This window comes from Heptranchias perlo, chromosome 3 (assembly GCF_035084215.1).
Source record: "Heptranchias perlo isolate sHepPer1 chromosome 3, sHepPer1.hap1, whole genome shotgun sequence".
Lineage (NCBI taxonomy): Eukaryota > Metazoa > Chordata > Chondrichthyes > Hexanchiformes > Hexanchidae > Heptranchias > Heptranchias perlo.
The window spans coordinates 141,246,947-141,259,514 of record NC_090327.1 but is presented as its reverse complement, the minus strand read 5'-3'; the positions used below and the strand labels follow the sequence as shown (position 1 = coordinate 141,259,514).

General features: G+C 44.4%; 1 protein-coding gene and 1 long non-coding RNA gene across 2 annotated transcripts in view; both read right to left on the bottom strand.

The window, feature by feature from the left end:
• LOC137320280 (uncharacterized) overlaps positions 1-12,568 on the bottom strand; it is a 410,687-nt gene that overhangs the window by 233,971 nt on the left and 164,148 nt on the right. The gene's annotated exons all lie outside the window — the stretch shown is intronic.
• Positions 4,867-12,568, bottom strand: part of LOC137320277 (zinc finger protein 436-like) — a 107,804-nt gene continuing 100,102 nt past the window's right edge. The window contains exon 3 of the mRNA XM_067982062.1: positions 4,867-5,052. Coding sequence (XP_067838163.1) covers positions 5,042-5,052 — 11 coding nt within the window. The 3' untranslated portion in view covers positions 4,867-5,041. The remainder of the gene's footprint in view (positions 5,053-12,568) is intronic.

Sequence of the window (12,568 nt, the reverse complement as noted above, 5' to 3'; positions counted from 1 at the left end):
AAGGCGGCTCACCACCACCTTCTCAAGGGCAATTAGGGATGGGCAATAAATGCCGGCCTCGCCAGCGACGCCCACATCCCATGAACGAATAAAAAAAAGTTTATCCTCTTTCCTAAGCCATCTGTTCCTGACTCCCCTCCAGCTCCTACATGTCCTTTTCCTTGTCTCGCTCCCAATCTCACTCACTGGCTCGGTCTCTAGCTGCTTTTCCCGTTTAGTCCCAGCCCGTGTCGGCTCCCTTAATCAAGAGCAACAAACCAGCTGCACCTCCCCCTGTCCCCTCACCTCCCCGTCCGTCTCGATCCCAAATCTGTCTTTAATCCGCTGGATTCCCGGTGTGTAAAACCCTTTCTCCTTTCCCCACCGGCACTGCGCCCTCACTCAGCCCTTCCAGTGGATCCGGTGCTCACTTTATTCACTGTCTGTATCCATCTCACAATTCATTGTTTATCATTGTGTTTAAAAACATTTCTCTGCCTGAAAGCGCTGCCCAGGTCAGTGAATCACTTTCCGCCCTTCGATGCAGCAACAAAGCTGGAAATTTCACCCCAGATCCTCTCAAACTGCTGCCTTGTCTCCAGGTCTGAGCAGTAATTTCTCTGCTTCCCTTTCTCTCTCTTACAGTTAACTTGGTGGCGATTGTGATCCTGTCCCGAGGAAAGTGCGGTCTCTCCAAATGTATCAGTGTCTACCTGGTGGGAATGGCAGTGGCCGATCTCCTGGTCGTTATTGTTCGTGTGATTTTGGGGTGGATTATTCCGATTTATCTCCCAGGATCATTCCTGAGCATTACTCCCGTGTGCACTATTATTTACTTCTTGGGTGCTGCAGCCACGGGGATTTCTGTCTGGTCCACAGTCGTTTTCACCTTTGATCGATTTGTGGCCATTTGTTGTGAGAAGCTGAAAATTAAATATTGTACCGAGAGAACGGGGACTGTGGTTCTGGGAACAGTGAGTGTGCTGGGCTGTTTAGAGAGTCTCCCCTGGTGCTTTACAATTAAACCTTACTATATAATTGATAATATTCCCTGGTATTGTGTGCCTAAAACGAGCTTCCGCGCTTCCCCCACATGGGCTGCATTTGAGATGTTTGACCTCATTTTAACCCCTTGTGTCCCGATCTGTCTGATTTTGCTGCTCAATGTCCTGACGGTCAGACGTATTTTAGTGTCCAGCCGAGTCCGGAGGGGTCTCCGGGGCCGAAGCAATGGCGAGAATCTCAAGGACCCAGAGATGGAGAACCGAAATAAATCCATCATTTTACTCTTCAGTATATCGGGCACTTTTATACTGTTATGGGTGACAAAGGTTGTACTTTACATCTATGTGCGAATTACACACACTCAGTCTTATTACTCCTACACTGACCCTAACTATATCTCAGAACAGACATCAAAGATGCTACAGCTTCTCAGTTCCTGCACAAATACGTGTATTTATGTCCTGACCCAGACTAAATTCAGAGAGGAGCTGAAGAACGCGGTGAAATACCCACTCAATCTAATTACTAAATTAGTGAAATCATAGAAAGAGGGGAAGGGTTTCAAACACTGGAACTAAATCCCATTTAATCCTCCATCCCCTACACTTCCCAGGGGATGGAAAGTACATTTTATATTAACAGCATAGAGCCCTGAAATGATCTTAAATCTGATTTTGATGATATATTTTATTGATCATCTGACCTATTGAGGCAGGATTTGCTCTGCAGACGACAAATGAATTGTTGCTCGAAATGGAGGCACTAAAGAGCTCAGCTGGACTTTAACTAAATGGCCGCAGGGCAAAATGACTGCTGGTAATCAAAGTGACTGCTGTGGGCCTGATCAGAATGGGTGCACTCCACATAATTGGTGAGAGAGAGGGAGGGAGAGAGAAAGAAAGAGAGATGGAGAGAGAGGGAGAGCGAGAGAGGGAGAGAGTCAGAGAGAGAAAGCAGAGAGTTGGGATAAATGGTTCATTCTCGGACTGGCAACCAGTAGCCAGTGGTGTTCCGCAGGGGTCGGTGCTGGGTCCCCAACTCTTTACAATCTATATTAACGATTTGGAGGAGGGGACCGAGTGTAACATATCAAAGTTTGCAGATGATACAAAGATGGGAGGGAAAGTGGAGAGTGAGGAGGACATAATAAACCTACAGGGGGGTATAGACAGGCTGGGTGAGTGGGCGGAGATTTGGCAGATGCAAAACAATATTGGAAAATGTGAGGTTATGCACTTTGGCAGGAAAAAATCAGAGAGCAGGTTATTATCTTACTGGCGAGAAACTGGAAAGTACTGCAGTACAATGGGATCTGGGGGTCCTAGTGCAAGAAAATCAAAAAGTTAGTATGCAGTTGCAGCTGGAGATCAAGAAGGCCAACGGAATGTTGGCTTTTATTGCTAGGGGGATAGAATATAAAAACAGGGAGGTATTGCTGCAGTTATATAAGGTATTGGTGAGACCGCACCTGGAATACTGCATACAGTTTTGGTCTCCATACTTAAGAAAAGACATACTTGCTCTCGAGGCAGTACAAAGAAGGTTCACTCGGTTAATCCCGGGGATGAGGGGGTGGACATATGAGGAGAGGTTGAGTAGATTGGGACTCTACTCATTGGAGTTCAGAAGAATGAGAGGCGATCTTATTGAAACATATAAGATTGTGAGGGGGCTTGATCGCGTGGATGCGGTAAGGATGTTCCCAAGGATGGGTGAAACTAGAACTAGGGGGCATAATCTTAGAATAAGGGGCTGCTCTTTCAAAACTGAGATGAGGAGAAACTTCTTCACTCAGAGGGTGGTAGGTCTGTGGAATTTGCTGCCCCAGGAAGCTGTGGAAGCTACATCATTAAATAAATTTAAAACAGAAATAGACAGTTTCCTTGAAGTAAAGGGAATTAGGGGTTACGGGGAGCGGGCAGGAAATTGGACATGAATTTAGATTTGAGATTAGGATCAGATCAGCCATGATCTTATTGAATGGCGGAGCAGGCTCGAGGGGCTGATTGGCCTACTCCTGCTCCTATTTCTTATGTTCTTATGTTCTTATGAGACACATACAGAGATAGAGAGTGAGAGCGAGATAGCGATACAGAGAGATAGAGAGAGGCAGAGAGCGAGACAGTGAGAGAGACAGAGAAAGAGGGGGAGAGGGACAAAGACAGAAACAGCAAGCAAGAGAGGCAGAGAGAGAGAATGGGTGAGAGAAAAAAGAGAGTGAGAAAGGGAGAGAGTGATAGTGAGACAGAGAGAGAGTCAGAGAGACACACATAGAGATAGAGAGTGAGAGAGCGAGATAGTGATACAGAGAGATAGAGCGAGACAGAGAGAAAGAGATAGATAGATAGGGAGAGAGACAGAGAGCGAGACAGTGAGAGAGACAGAGAGGGGGAAAAAAGAGAGAGAGAGGGACAGTGACAGAGACAAAGAAGCAACAAGAAAAAGAGGCAGAGAGAGAGAGACAGAGAGAGAGGCAGGGTGACAAAGAGACAGAGAGAGCGATAGGGAGTGAGAGAGACAGAGGGAGACAGCGGGAGAGAGAGACAGAGAGGCACAGATAGGATGGATACTAAGGAGCTTTTTCCCTTCGTTGAGGGTTCTATAACAAGGGGACATAGATTCAAGGTAAAAGGCGGGAGGTTTAGAGGGGATTTGAGAAAGAACTTTTTCACCCAGAGGGTGGTTGGAGTCTGGAACTCACTGCCTGAAAGGGTTGTGGAGGCAGGAACCCTCACAACATTCAAGAAGCATTTGGATGAGCACTTGAAATGCCATAGCATACAAGGCTACGGACCAAATGCTGGAATATGGGATTAGAGTAGACAGGGCTGATGGCCGGCGCGGACACGATGGACCGAAGGGCCTCTCTCCGTGCTGTATAACTCTATGACTCTATGAGAGAGAGGGGACAGAAAGAGAGACAGACAGACAGACGGAGAGTGAACACAGAGACAAAATAAATATAATGATTAAAAAAGCGCAGAAAATTAAGACAGATTCACATAAAAGGGAGGGAGTGTGTGTGAGAGAGATAGAAAAAAAAGGAGGGGCAGAGACAGAGTTACTCGGAGACGGAGAGAAATAAAGAGTGCGTTATTAAGACAGGAGAGAAAAAATAAAGAGAGAAAGAAAGAGAAAGAAAACACATATGTATATATATATAATCAGAGAGAAAGCAAGTTGACATGGATGGAACGAGAGAGAGACTTGCAAAGAATCACAAGTGATAGAAGTAGAAGTGGAAATAACAAGATAGAAAAACACACAGAAAATAAACGGAGATAAATGATATAAACAGAGAACAGACACAATGAAAGACGGACAAACATATAAAGTGACAAGAACGTCGAGACAGGAGTGATAATAAAACACAGAAAACATTAAATAACCAAACAAACTGTGTAATCAGCCTGGAGTGTGTGAGAGCGCTGACCAGCAGAACAGCAGCGGATGGAGCAGGCCGGACAGTTCATGTCTGTTCCGGGGTAACACTCCAGTGGATTTAATTTTGATGCCTGGAGGCTGCACAATAAAGTCCCTCAGTCTTGTGTACCTGACCCTGACCATTACTTACTGCAGGAGTTTCCCAGCTGCTCTGTGTAGTAAACATTCATCTGAAAAACGAAAGCCTGAGACTAAATCGGCTTCAGCATGTCTGAAGGAAAATGACTCTTAAAAGGATTGTTAATGACACATTGTAAAAGATCACACAGCAGAGGACAAATCACCAGAGCAATAAGAACGATTCCAGGAGGGCTAGAGGAAGTTTGAACACCTGCCGACTGAACTTGGTTACCTTGTGGACACTGAAAAAAAACAAGTGAAGTGTCAATCAATCGTGGGTTGTATTTGCAGGAACCTATTGTTGACAAACCACCGCCCCAGAGGTGTGATTCTGTGTTTAAAAGGCCTTTAAAAGCTGGGCGGATGTTGAGTGGGGAGAGACACAGATCCACCACGACTGCTCGAACCTCGCCTTTCGCTTCCTGGCAGCACCACCTCACCTGAAATCTTCCTGACTGCTCGCCACCTCCCATCTTGAATCCTCGATGCAGGTTTACAGATTGCCTGTGAAGCAAATGACCTGGTTACAAGAGAAAGCCACGCTACACTACAACAGTATCCACCAAAATACCTGGAATCTTCCCGGCAAGCTTGAGCCAACCATAATAATATAACTTTCGTTATGGGCTTAGTCTAAGATAGACACTGGATTTCCAAACGATTATTCATTTTGGGAATTCAGAATGTTTTTTTATTGTTGTTAAACTAATCCTAAATCGGACATAAACCCAAGGTGTTGTTTAAATTCTAATGGCAATTTTAAAGTTTATTAATAATAATAAATGATTGTTGTTTTTATAAAGCCACGCTTTGTGCCCAAAGTTTCTTTAGGAAAAAGAGCCCATTACGTTAAGTTTTGCAGATAAAAATACATTGCCCCAAATGAAAGTGTAAAATCACTTTGCACCTTTTTTTGCTCCTCCATCTGTACCATGTGTAACTTTCCCTGTGACCTGCTGGATTCTGTAATAAATCACAACGTACTCTTACCCCTTCTGCCTGGACAGGGTCTCGCAGCACTCTCCTGCTCTGTTACTGTTAAAAATACTGTTATTGTTTCAGATTAAAGAAAAACATGAATAATGGAGAAATAAACCAAATCCCAGATCAGAACTACATTCAGATTGAGTCCAATTTTACTCCGATTTATTTAATATAATCTAGAATTACATTCTGTACACAAAATGGCTAATTTGCCCTTTCCTCAGAATGTCTGGTCTTTCCTTCTCTGTAAGCATTACTTCCAAATAATCAAATGATAGTCCTTTTTTTGCAGAAGTTCACATTTTGTGTTTAATCCCCTCACTGCACCGCTGTCTTTGTGTTAAACACCAGCTAGTTCCATTCTCACTCAGTTTGTATCTTTAACTACACTGCAACAGTGATTTAACAGGAACAGCAAATGGACCCTCTCCATGTCTCTCACCATGGTTCATTGTTGCCCAGGTCGAAATTGTTGCCCATAGTATCATAGTATCACAGGGGGAAGCCACTCGGCCCATTGTGCCTGTGCCGGCACTTTGAAAGAGCTGTCCAATTTCACCTGCCTCCTGCTCTTTCTCCACAGCCATTATGGGAGTTTTGTAGTAGTTGTTGCAATCTAGAAAATTATGTATAACTATATATTATATATATAAGTTGTTATTATTGTTGTATAATAGTGAATTCAGGAAAATCTTCCTTACACCTGTTGGGCCGAATGGCCTGTTTCAGTGCTGTGCTGTATTATATGTAATATATAAATATACATTATGTATCCAAGTTGTTGTAATATATACGTACAAGTTATTGTTGCCTATAAAGGTTGTCTCTCAATCTTTTACTCTTTAGATTCTACTCCTTTATAAACTGGGCTTTGTTTCTGTGTAAATGAATGTCGCCGAGAGGTTGATCCTGTAACTGAGTGAGGGATCTTGCTGTGTATTTTTAAAACTTCTTTGCTTTGGCTCTTTTAAATGTCATGAACTTGTTTGAATTTGTCTAAAGCCACAATATGTAAGTTGACCACAAACTACAGGCTTTTTGTCCGCTGATAATTAAAATAAGAGAAAAGAGCAAAGGTAAAGATCGTTCACCTTTGCAAACTGCAACAAAAAGGGGTGAAGTAGCGAGAAATATCCGGGCTTCTTGTTCCCGCTCCAGGAACAGAAGAGAAAACCAACTCAGCGACAGTTTGGACGCTGCAGTAAACACTGACCAGGACAGATAGACAGACAGAAGCAGACCGGTAACATTGAGGGTGTTGGAGGGAGGGAGGAGCGGTAAATCAGGAGAGAAAACCCTGCAAACTGTCCCGAGTGTCTTCCTGTCTCTCTCTCTCTCCCAACTTATCTCTTCTCTTTAGATTCTCTCCTTTGTAACTGGGAATTTTGTTTGTCGATGGTGTTTGCTGAGAGTTTGCCTGTGTAACAGAATGAGTGAGTGAGGGAGCTCTGGGCTTTTGATGTGCCTTTTTAACCCCTTGCTTTGTTTTTAATCAATTCCTTTTCTCTCTCTCTATCCAGAGGAACGTTTTTGTGGAAAGAGGAATTTTGGGAGGAGGAGGAATCCTTGGACAAGAAGCTTTCTCTCCAGAGGGGACTGAGCGAGGCCTTCACCACAGGCTGCATTGAATGGGGATCACGTGAGTTGTTTCTGGGTTACTGTGGGATCACTGGGAGCACTGTGGGATGACTGGATCGCCAGGGGATCACTGTGGGATCAATGGGAGCACTGTAGGATAACTGGGATTTTGTGGGATCACTGTGGGGATCACTGGGTCACTGTGGGATCACAGGGACACTGAGACCACTGGGACAATGAGAGATCACTGAGACACCCAGGGATCACTGAGTCACTATGGGGTTACTGGGACACTGTAGGATCACCGTGGGATTACTCCCAAAGTGATTCCAGTGTGTCCCAGTGATCGTTGTGGGATTGCTTGGACACTCTGGGATTATTGTGGGATTACTGGGACACTGTGGTAACTGGGAAACTTTGGGATCACTGGGACACTCTGGGATCACCGGGATCACTGGGACACTCTGGGATCATCGGGATCACTGGGACACTCTGGGATCATCGGGATCACTGGGACACTCTGGGATCACCGGGATCACTGGGACACTCTGGGATCATCGGGATCACTGGGACACTCTCGGATCATCGGGATCACTGGGACACTCTGGGATCACCGGGATCATTGGGACACTCTGGGATCAACGGGATCACTGGGACACTCTGGGATTATTGTGGGATTACTGGGACACTGTGGTAACTGGGAAACTTTGGGATCACTGGGACACTCTGGGATCACCGGGATCACTGGGACACTCTGGGATCACCGGGATCACTGGGACACTCTGGGATCATCGGGATCACTGGGACACTCTGGGATCATCGGGATCACTGGGACACTCTGGGATCACCGTGGGACACTGTGGGATCACTGGGACACTGTGGGATAATTGGTATCACTGTATGATCACTGGGTTTCTGTGTAATCACTGTGGGCTAGCTGGGAAACTCTGAGTTCACTGTGGGATCACTCGGGGTCGTGTGGAATAACTATGGAACGCTGTGAGATCGCTGTGGGATCGTTGGGTGCATTGTAGCATCACTAGGGCACTGTGGGATCATTGGGTGTTCTGTGGGATCACTGGCTGCACTGTTGATCACAGGGTCACTGTGGAATCACTGAGACACTGGGTGCGCTGTGGGACTGCTGGGTGCACTACAGATCATAGGGTCACTGTGGGATCACTGGGACACTGGGGGTTCACTGTGCGATGTTTCTGTATCCAGTTAGATCGAACGGCCCCAGTTTCTCATCTGTACATTCTATGTAATTCTATGTAGTATCCAAATATATATATAATGTTGTTGTTGTAGTAAAACAGGGAATCCCGGAGAGACTTCTTTACCCAGATGGGCCCAATGGCCTTTTTTGTGCTGTACCGTATTTTATAATATATATATATATATTTTCAAGAAGTAGTAGTTGTAAAATAGAAATAGCAGGATTTCTTTCAATCAATCCTTGTGTCAGTTACTAACCCAGATCATTTTTACCTCTTTCGGGTCCGTCCATCCATCCGTTCTTCAGCCAGGTTCAATCAGCAAATTATCGCTGGCGTCTCGTCTGGTCTCGTGTCGGACTGGCTGCACACTCCCTCCCTCCCTCACCAAATGTACCGCTCGCTCGCTCGTTCTTTAAACTTTGCCTCTTTGTATTTAGTCTGTTATCATTGTATTCTTGTATGTATATTTGAACATATTGACTACTTTCTTAATAAAGCTTTTTCATACTTTGGAACAAAACACCCAGCCTCTTAAAATCATTCACTTTCCTTAAACACCGGCAAAAAATGACTGACTGAATGGTTCCATCTAGTTCTCCTTCTGCCCTCCCTGGGAGGGAGAGAGGGAATGCCATCATAAAACTGTCGATAATGGAGTTCTTAACTAATCATAACAACCCGTCTCTGATCAATTCAAAGAATTAACTTGCATTCATCACGCACCTTCCTTACATCGCCTCACCACATCCCTCCCAAAGCGCTTTACAGACAATCGTGTACTTTTCCAAGTGTAGTCACTGTTGTAATGTAGGGAAACGCTGCTGGCAATTTGTGCACAACAAGATCCCACAAACAGCAATAATCTGAGAATGAATGAGCAGATCATCTCTTTATTTAGTCATGTTGGTTAAGGGATAAATGTTGGTCCCACCCTGGATTCCGCGGAGGGAGGCAGGGAGGGAGAACATAAGAACATAAGAAATAGGAGCAGGAGTAGGCCAGTCGGCCCCTCGAGCCTGCTCCGCCATTCAATAAGATCATGGCTGATCTGATCCTAACCTCAAATCTAAATTCATGTCCAATTTCCTGCCCGCTCCCCGATAAGAGAGGGAGGGAGAACTCCCCTGGTCTTCTTCCGATTGTGAGTGGCCGTCCGTGTGATCTTTTATGTTCACCCAACCGAAAGGGCACATTCGGCCTCCCTTGGATACATCTCATCAGAAAGACTGGGCTTTGTTTCTGTGATTTAACAGGAACAGCAAATGAACCCTCTCCATGTCTCTCACCATAACAAGCTCCGCCTTGCCCCTCAGTAAGATGGCCGACTTGTCCCTCGGTAAGATGGCTGCCTTACTGTCGGTCATTTTTTTTCAGGGAGGCCATTTACTTTCAGGTTCATGGCGTCGAAGTTGTTGTCTGTAGTATCCTAATATCGCAGGAGGTGGAGGCCATTCGGCCCATCGTGCCTGTGCCACCTTTTTGAAAGAGCTACCCAATTAGTACCATTTCCACCTCTGCTCTTTCCCCATAGCCCTTGTGGGGTAATTATAATAGTTATAATAATTGTTGTAATCCATATATATATATATATATATATATATTATATACACAAGTTATGTTGTGTGTATAATATATACACATGTTGGAAAATAAGGCATTCAGGAGACGCGCCCTTACCTGCTGTGCCAAATGGCTGTGCTGTATTCTATGTAATATACAAATATATTATATATAGAAGATTGTTGTTGTTGTAACATATAAATACAAGTTGTTGTCTATAAAAGTTGTCTTTCAATCTTTTAGTTTTTAGATTAATCTGCATTATAAATTGGACTTTGTTTCGGTGTAAATGGATGTTGCTGAGAGATTGTCCCTGTAACTGAGTGAGGGGTATTACTGTGTATTTGGTTTCTTTATACGTTCTTTGTTTTGGCTGTTTTAAATGTCATGAATTTATTTGAATTCTTTGGCTAATTGGAAAAAGCCACAAACTGTAAGTTGACCGCAAACTACAGGTATTTTGTCCACTGTCAATTAAAACAAGAGAAAAGAGCAAAGGTAAAGTTCGTTCATCTTTTGCAAACTGCAACAAAAGTGGTGAAGTTGCAAGAAATGGCCAGGCTTTTTGTCCATTGCTCCAGGAACTGAAAAGAAAACAAACCCAGGGGCAGTTTGGACCCTGCAGCAAACACTGACCGGCACAGAAAGGTACAGGTGCTGCACTTCTCTCAGATATGTGTGATACACGGGTTCCTCCAGGCCGCAGAACTGACCAGTAGGCCGGAGTATCGGTGAACTGGCACCAAACAGCCACTGCTCCGGGCAATGCTCTCAAGCCCAGGTCCGCAATGGTGCAGGGGAGGATCACAGAACACAAAGCCGGAATAAACAGAAAGGAGGCTCATGTTCTGCAACGCTCGGTTGTATTTGATGTTTATATGGGCTTTCAAAAGCCTTTTGATAAAATAACACATAACAGACTTGTTAGCAAAATTAAAGGGACAGTGTCAGTGTGGATAGGAAATTGGCTAGGGGACAGAGTGTGTAGAGTAATAGTGAACGGTTGGTTTTCTGTTTGGAGGGAGGTATACAGTGGTGTTCCCCAGGGGTCAGTATTAGGACCACTGCTCTTTTTGATATATTAATGACCTGGACTTGGGTAAACGGGGCATAGTTTAAAAATTTCCAGATGACACGAAACTAGGAAATGTAGTAAACAGTGAGGAGGATAGTGGCAGACATCAGGAGGAAGCAAGGAAGGTATGCTAAAATTTTATAAAACACTGGTTGGGCTTCAAATGGAGGACTGTGTCCAGTTGTGGGCACCACACTTCAGGAAGGATGTCAAGGCCTTGGAGAGGATGCAAAGGAGATTTATTAGAATGGTTCGAGGGGTGAAGGACTTCAGTTACGAGAAGCTGCGATTGTTCTCCTTAAAGCAGAGAAGGTTAAGGGGAGATTTGATATAGACGTTCAAAATCACGAGGGTTTTTGATAGTGTAAATAAGGAGAAGACTTCAAGAGGATATAGAGAGACTGGTGGAATGGGCGGACACATGGCAGATGAAATTTAACGCACATAAATGCGAGGTGATACATTTCGGTAGGAAGAATGAGGAGATGCAATATAAACTAGAGGGCACAATTTTAAAAGGGGTACATGGACAGAGAGATCTGGGGGTATATGTGACAAATCGTTGAAGATGGCAGGGCAGGTTGAGAAAGCGGTTAAAAAAGCATGCAGGATGCTGGGCTCTATAAATAGAGGCATAGAGTTCAAATGCAAGGAAGTCATGATGAACCTTTATGAAACACTGGTTCGGCCACAACTGGATTATTGTGTCCTGTTCCAGGCACCGCACTTTAGGAAAGATGTGAAGGCCTCAGAGATGGTGCAAAAAAGATTTACTAGAATTATTCCAGGGATGAGGGACTTTAGTTATGTGGATAGACTGGAGAAGCTAGGATTGTTCTCCTTGGATCAGAGAAGGTTGAGAGGAGATTTGATAGAGGCATTCAAATTTATGAAAGGTCTAGACAGAGTAGCTAGAGAGAAACAGTTCCCATTGGCGGAAGGGTCAAGAACCAGAGGACATAGATTTAAGGTGATTGGCAAAAGAACCAAAGACGACATGAGGAAAAAAAATACTTACCAAGTGGCAATGATCTGGAATGCACTGCCTGAAAGGGTGGTGGAAGCAGATTCATTAGTAACCTTCAAAAGGGAATTGGATAAATACTTGAAGTTGAAAAAAAATCAGGTGTATGGGGAAAGGACAGGGGAGTGGGACTAATTGGGTCGCTCTTTCAAAGTGCTGGCACAGGCACGATGGGTCGAATCTATGATGCTATCATTTGGGTTTTTTAGTGGCAATATTGCAGGAGCAGTAAAGGGAGATGTTCAGCCTGTGGGAGTCAACTTGTGACTATCATATTCAGGCCTAAATGACCTTATGACATCGAAAACATTTTAAAATGTGATCATTTTGTGAGTCCCGTCATACAGCGGACATGCAAGTAGCAGATGAATGGCCTCCTCTCACCTTACAAATCCTTTCATTTTTCAAACTGGTGCAGGTCAGTCCAGTGCTTTATTATTCGCCAGGTGGCACTCCCAGCTTACCAGACTCCCCAACTGATGGCAGTGTTTTTAAGGGCAGCCAGCAGTCCTTTAATAGCTGCTGACACCTGACATTCGTCCAATTTGGTGTACAGCAACCCTTTTTGATAAATTGGCC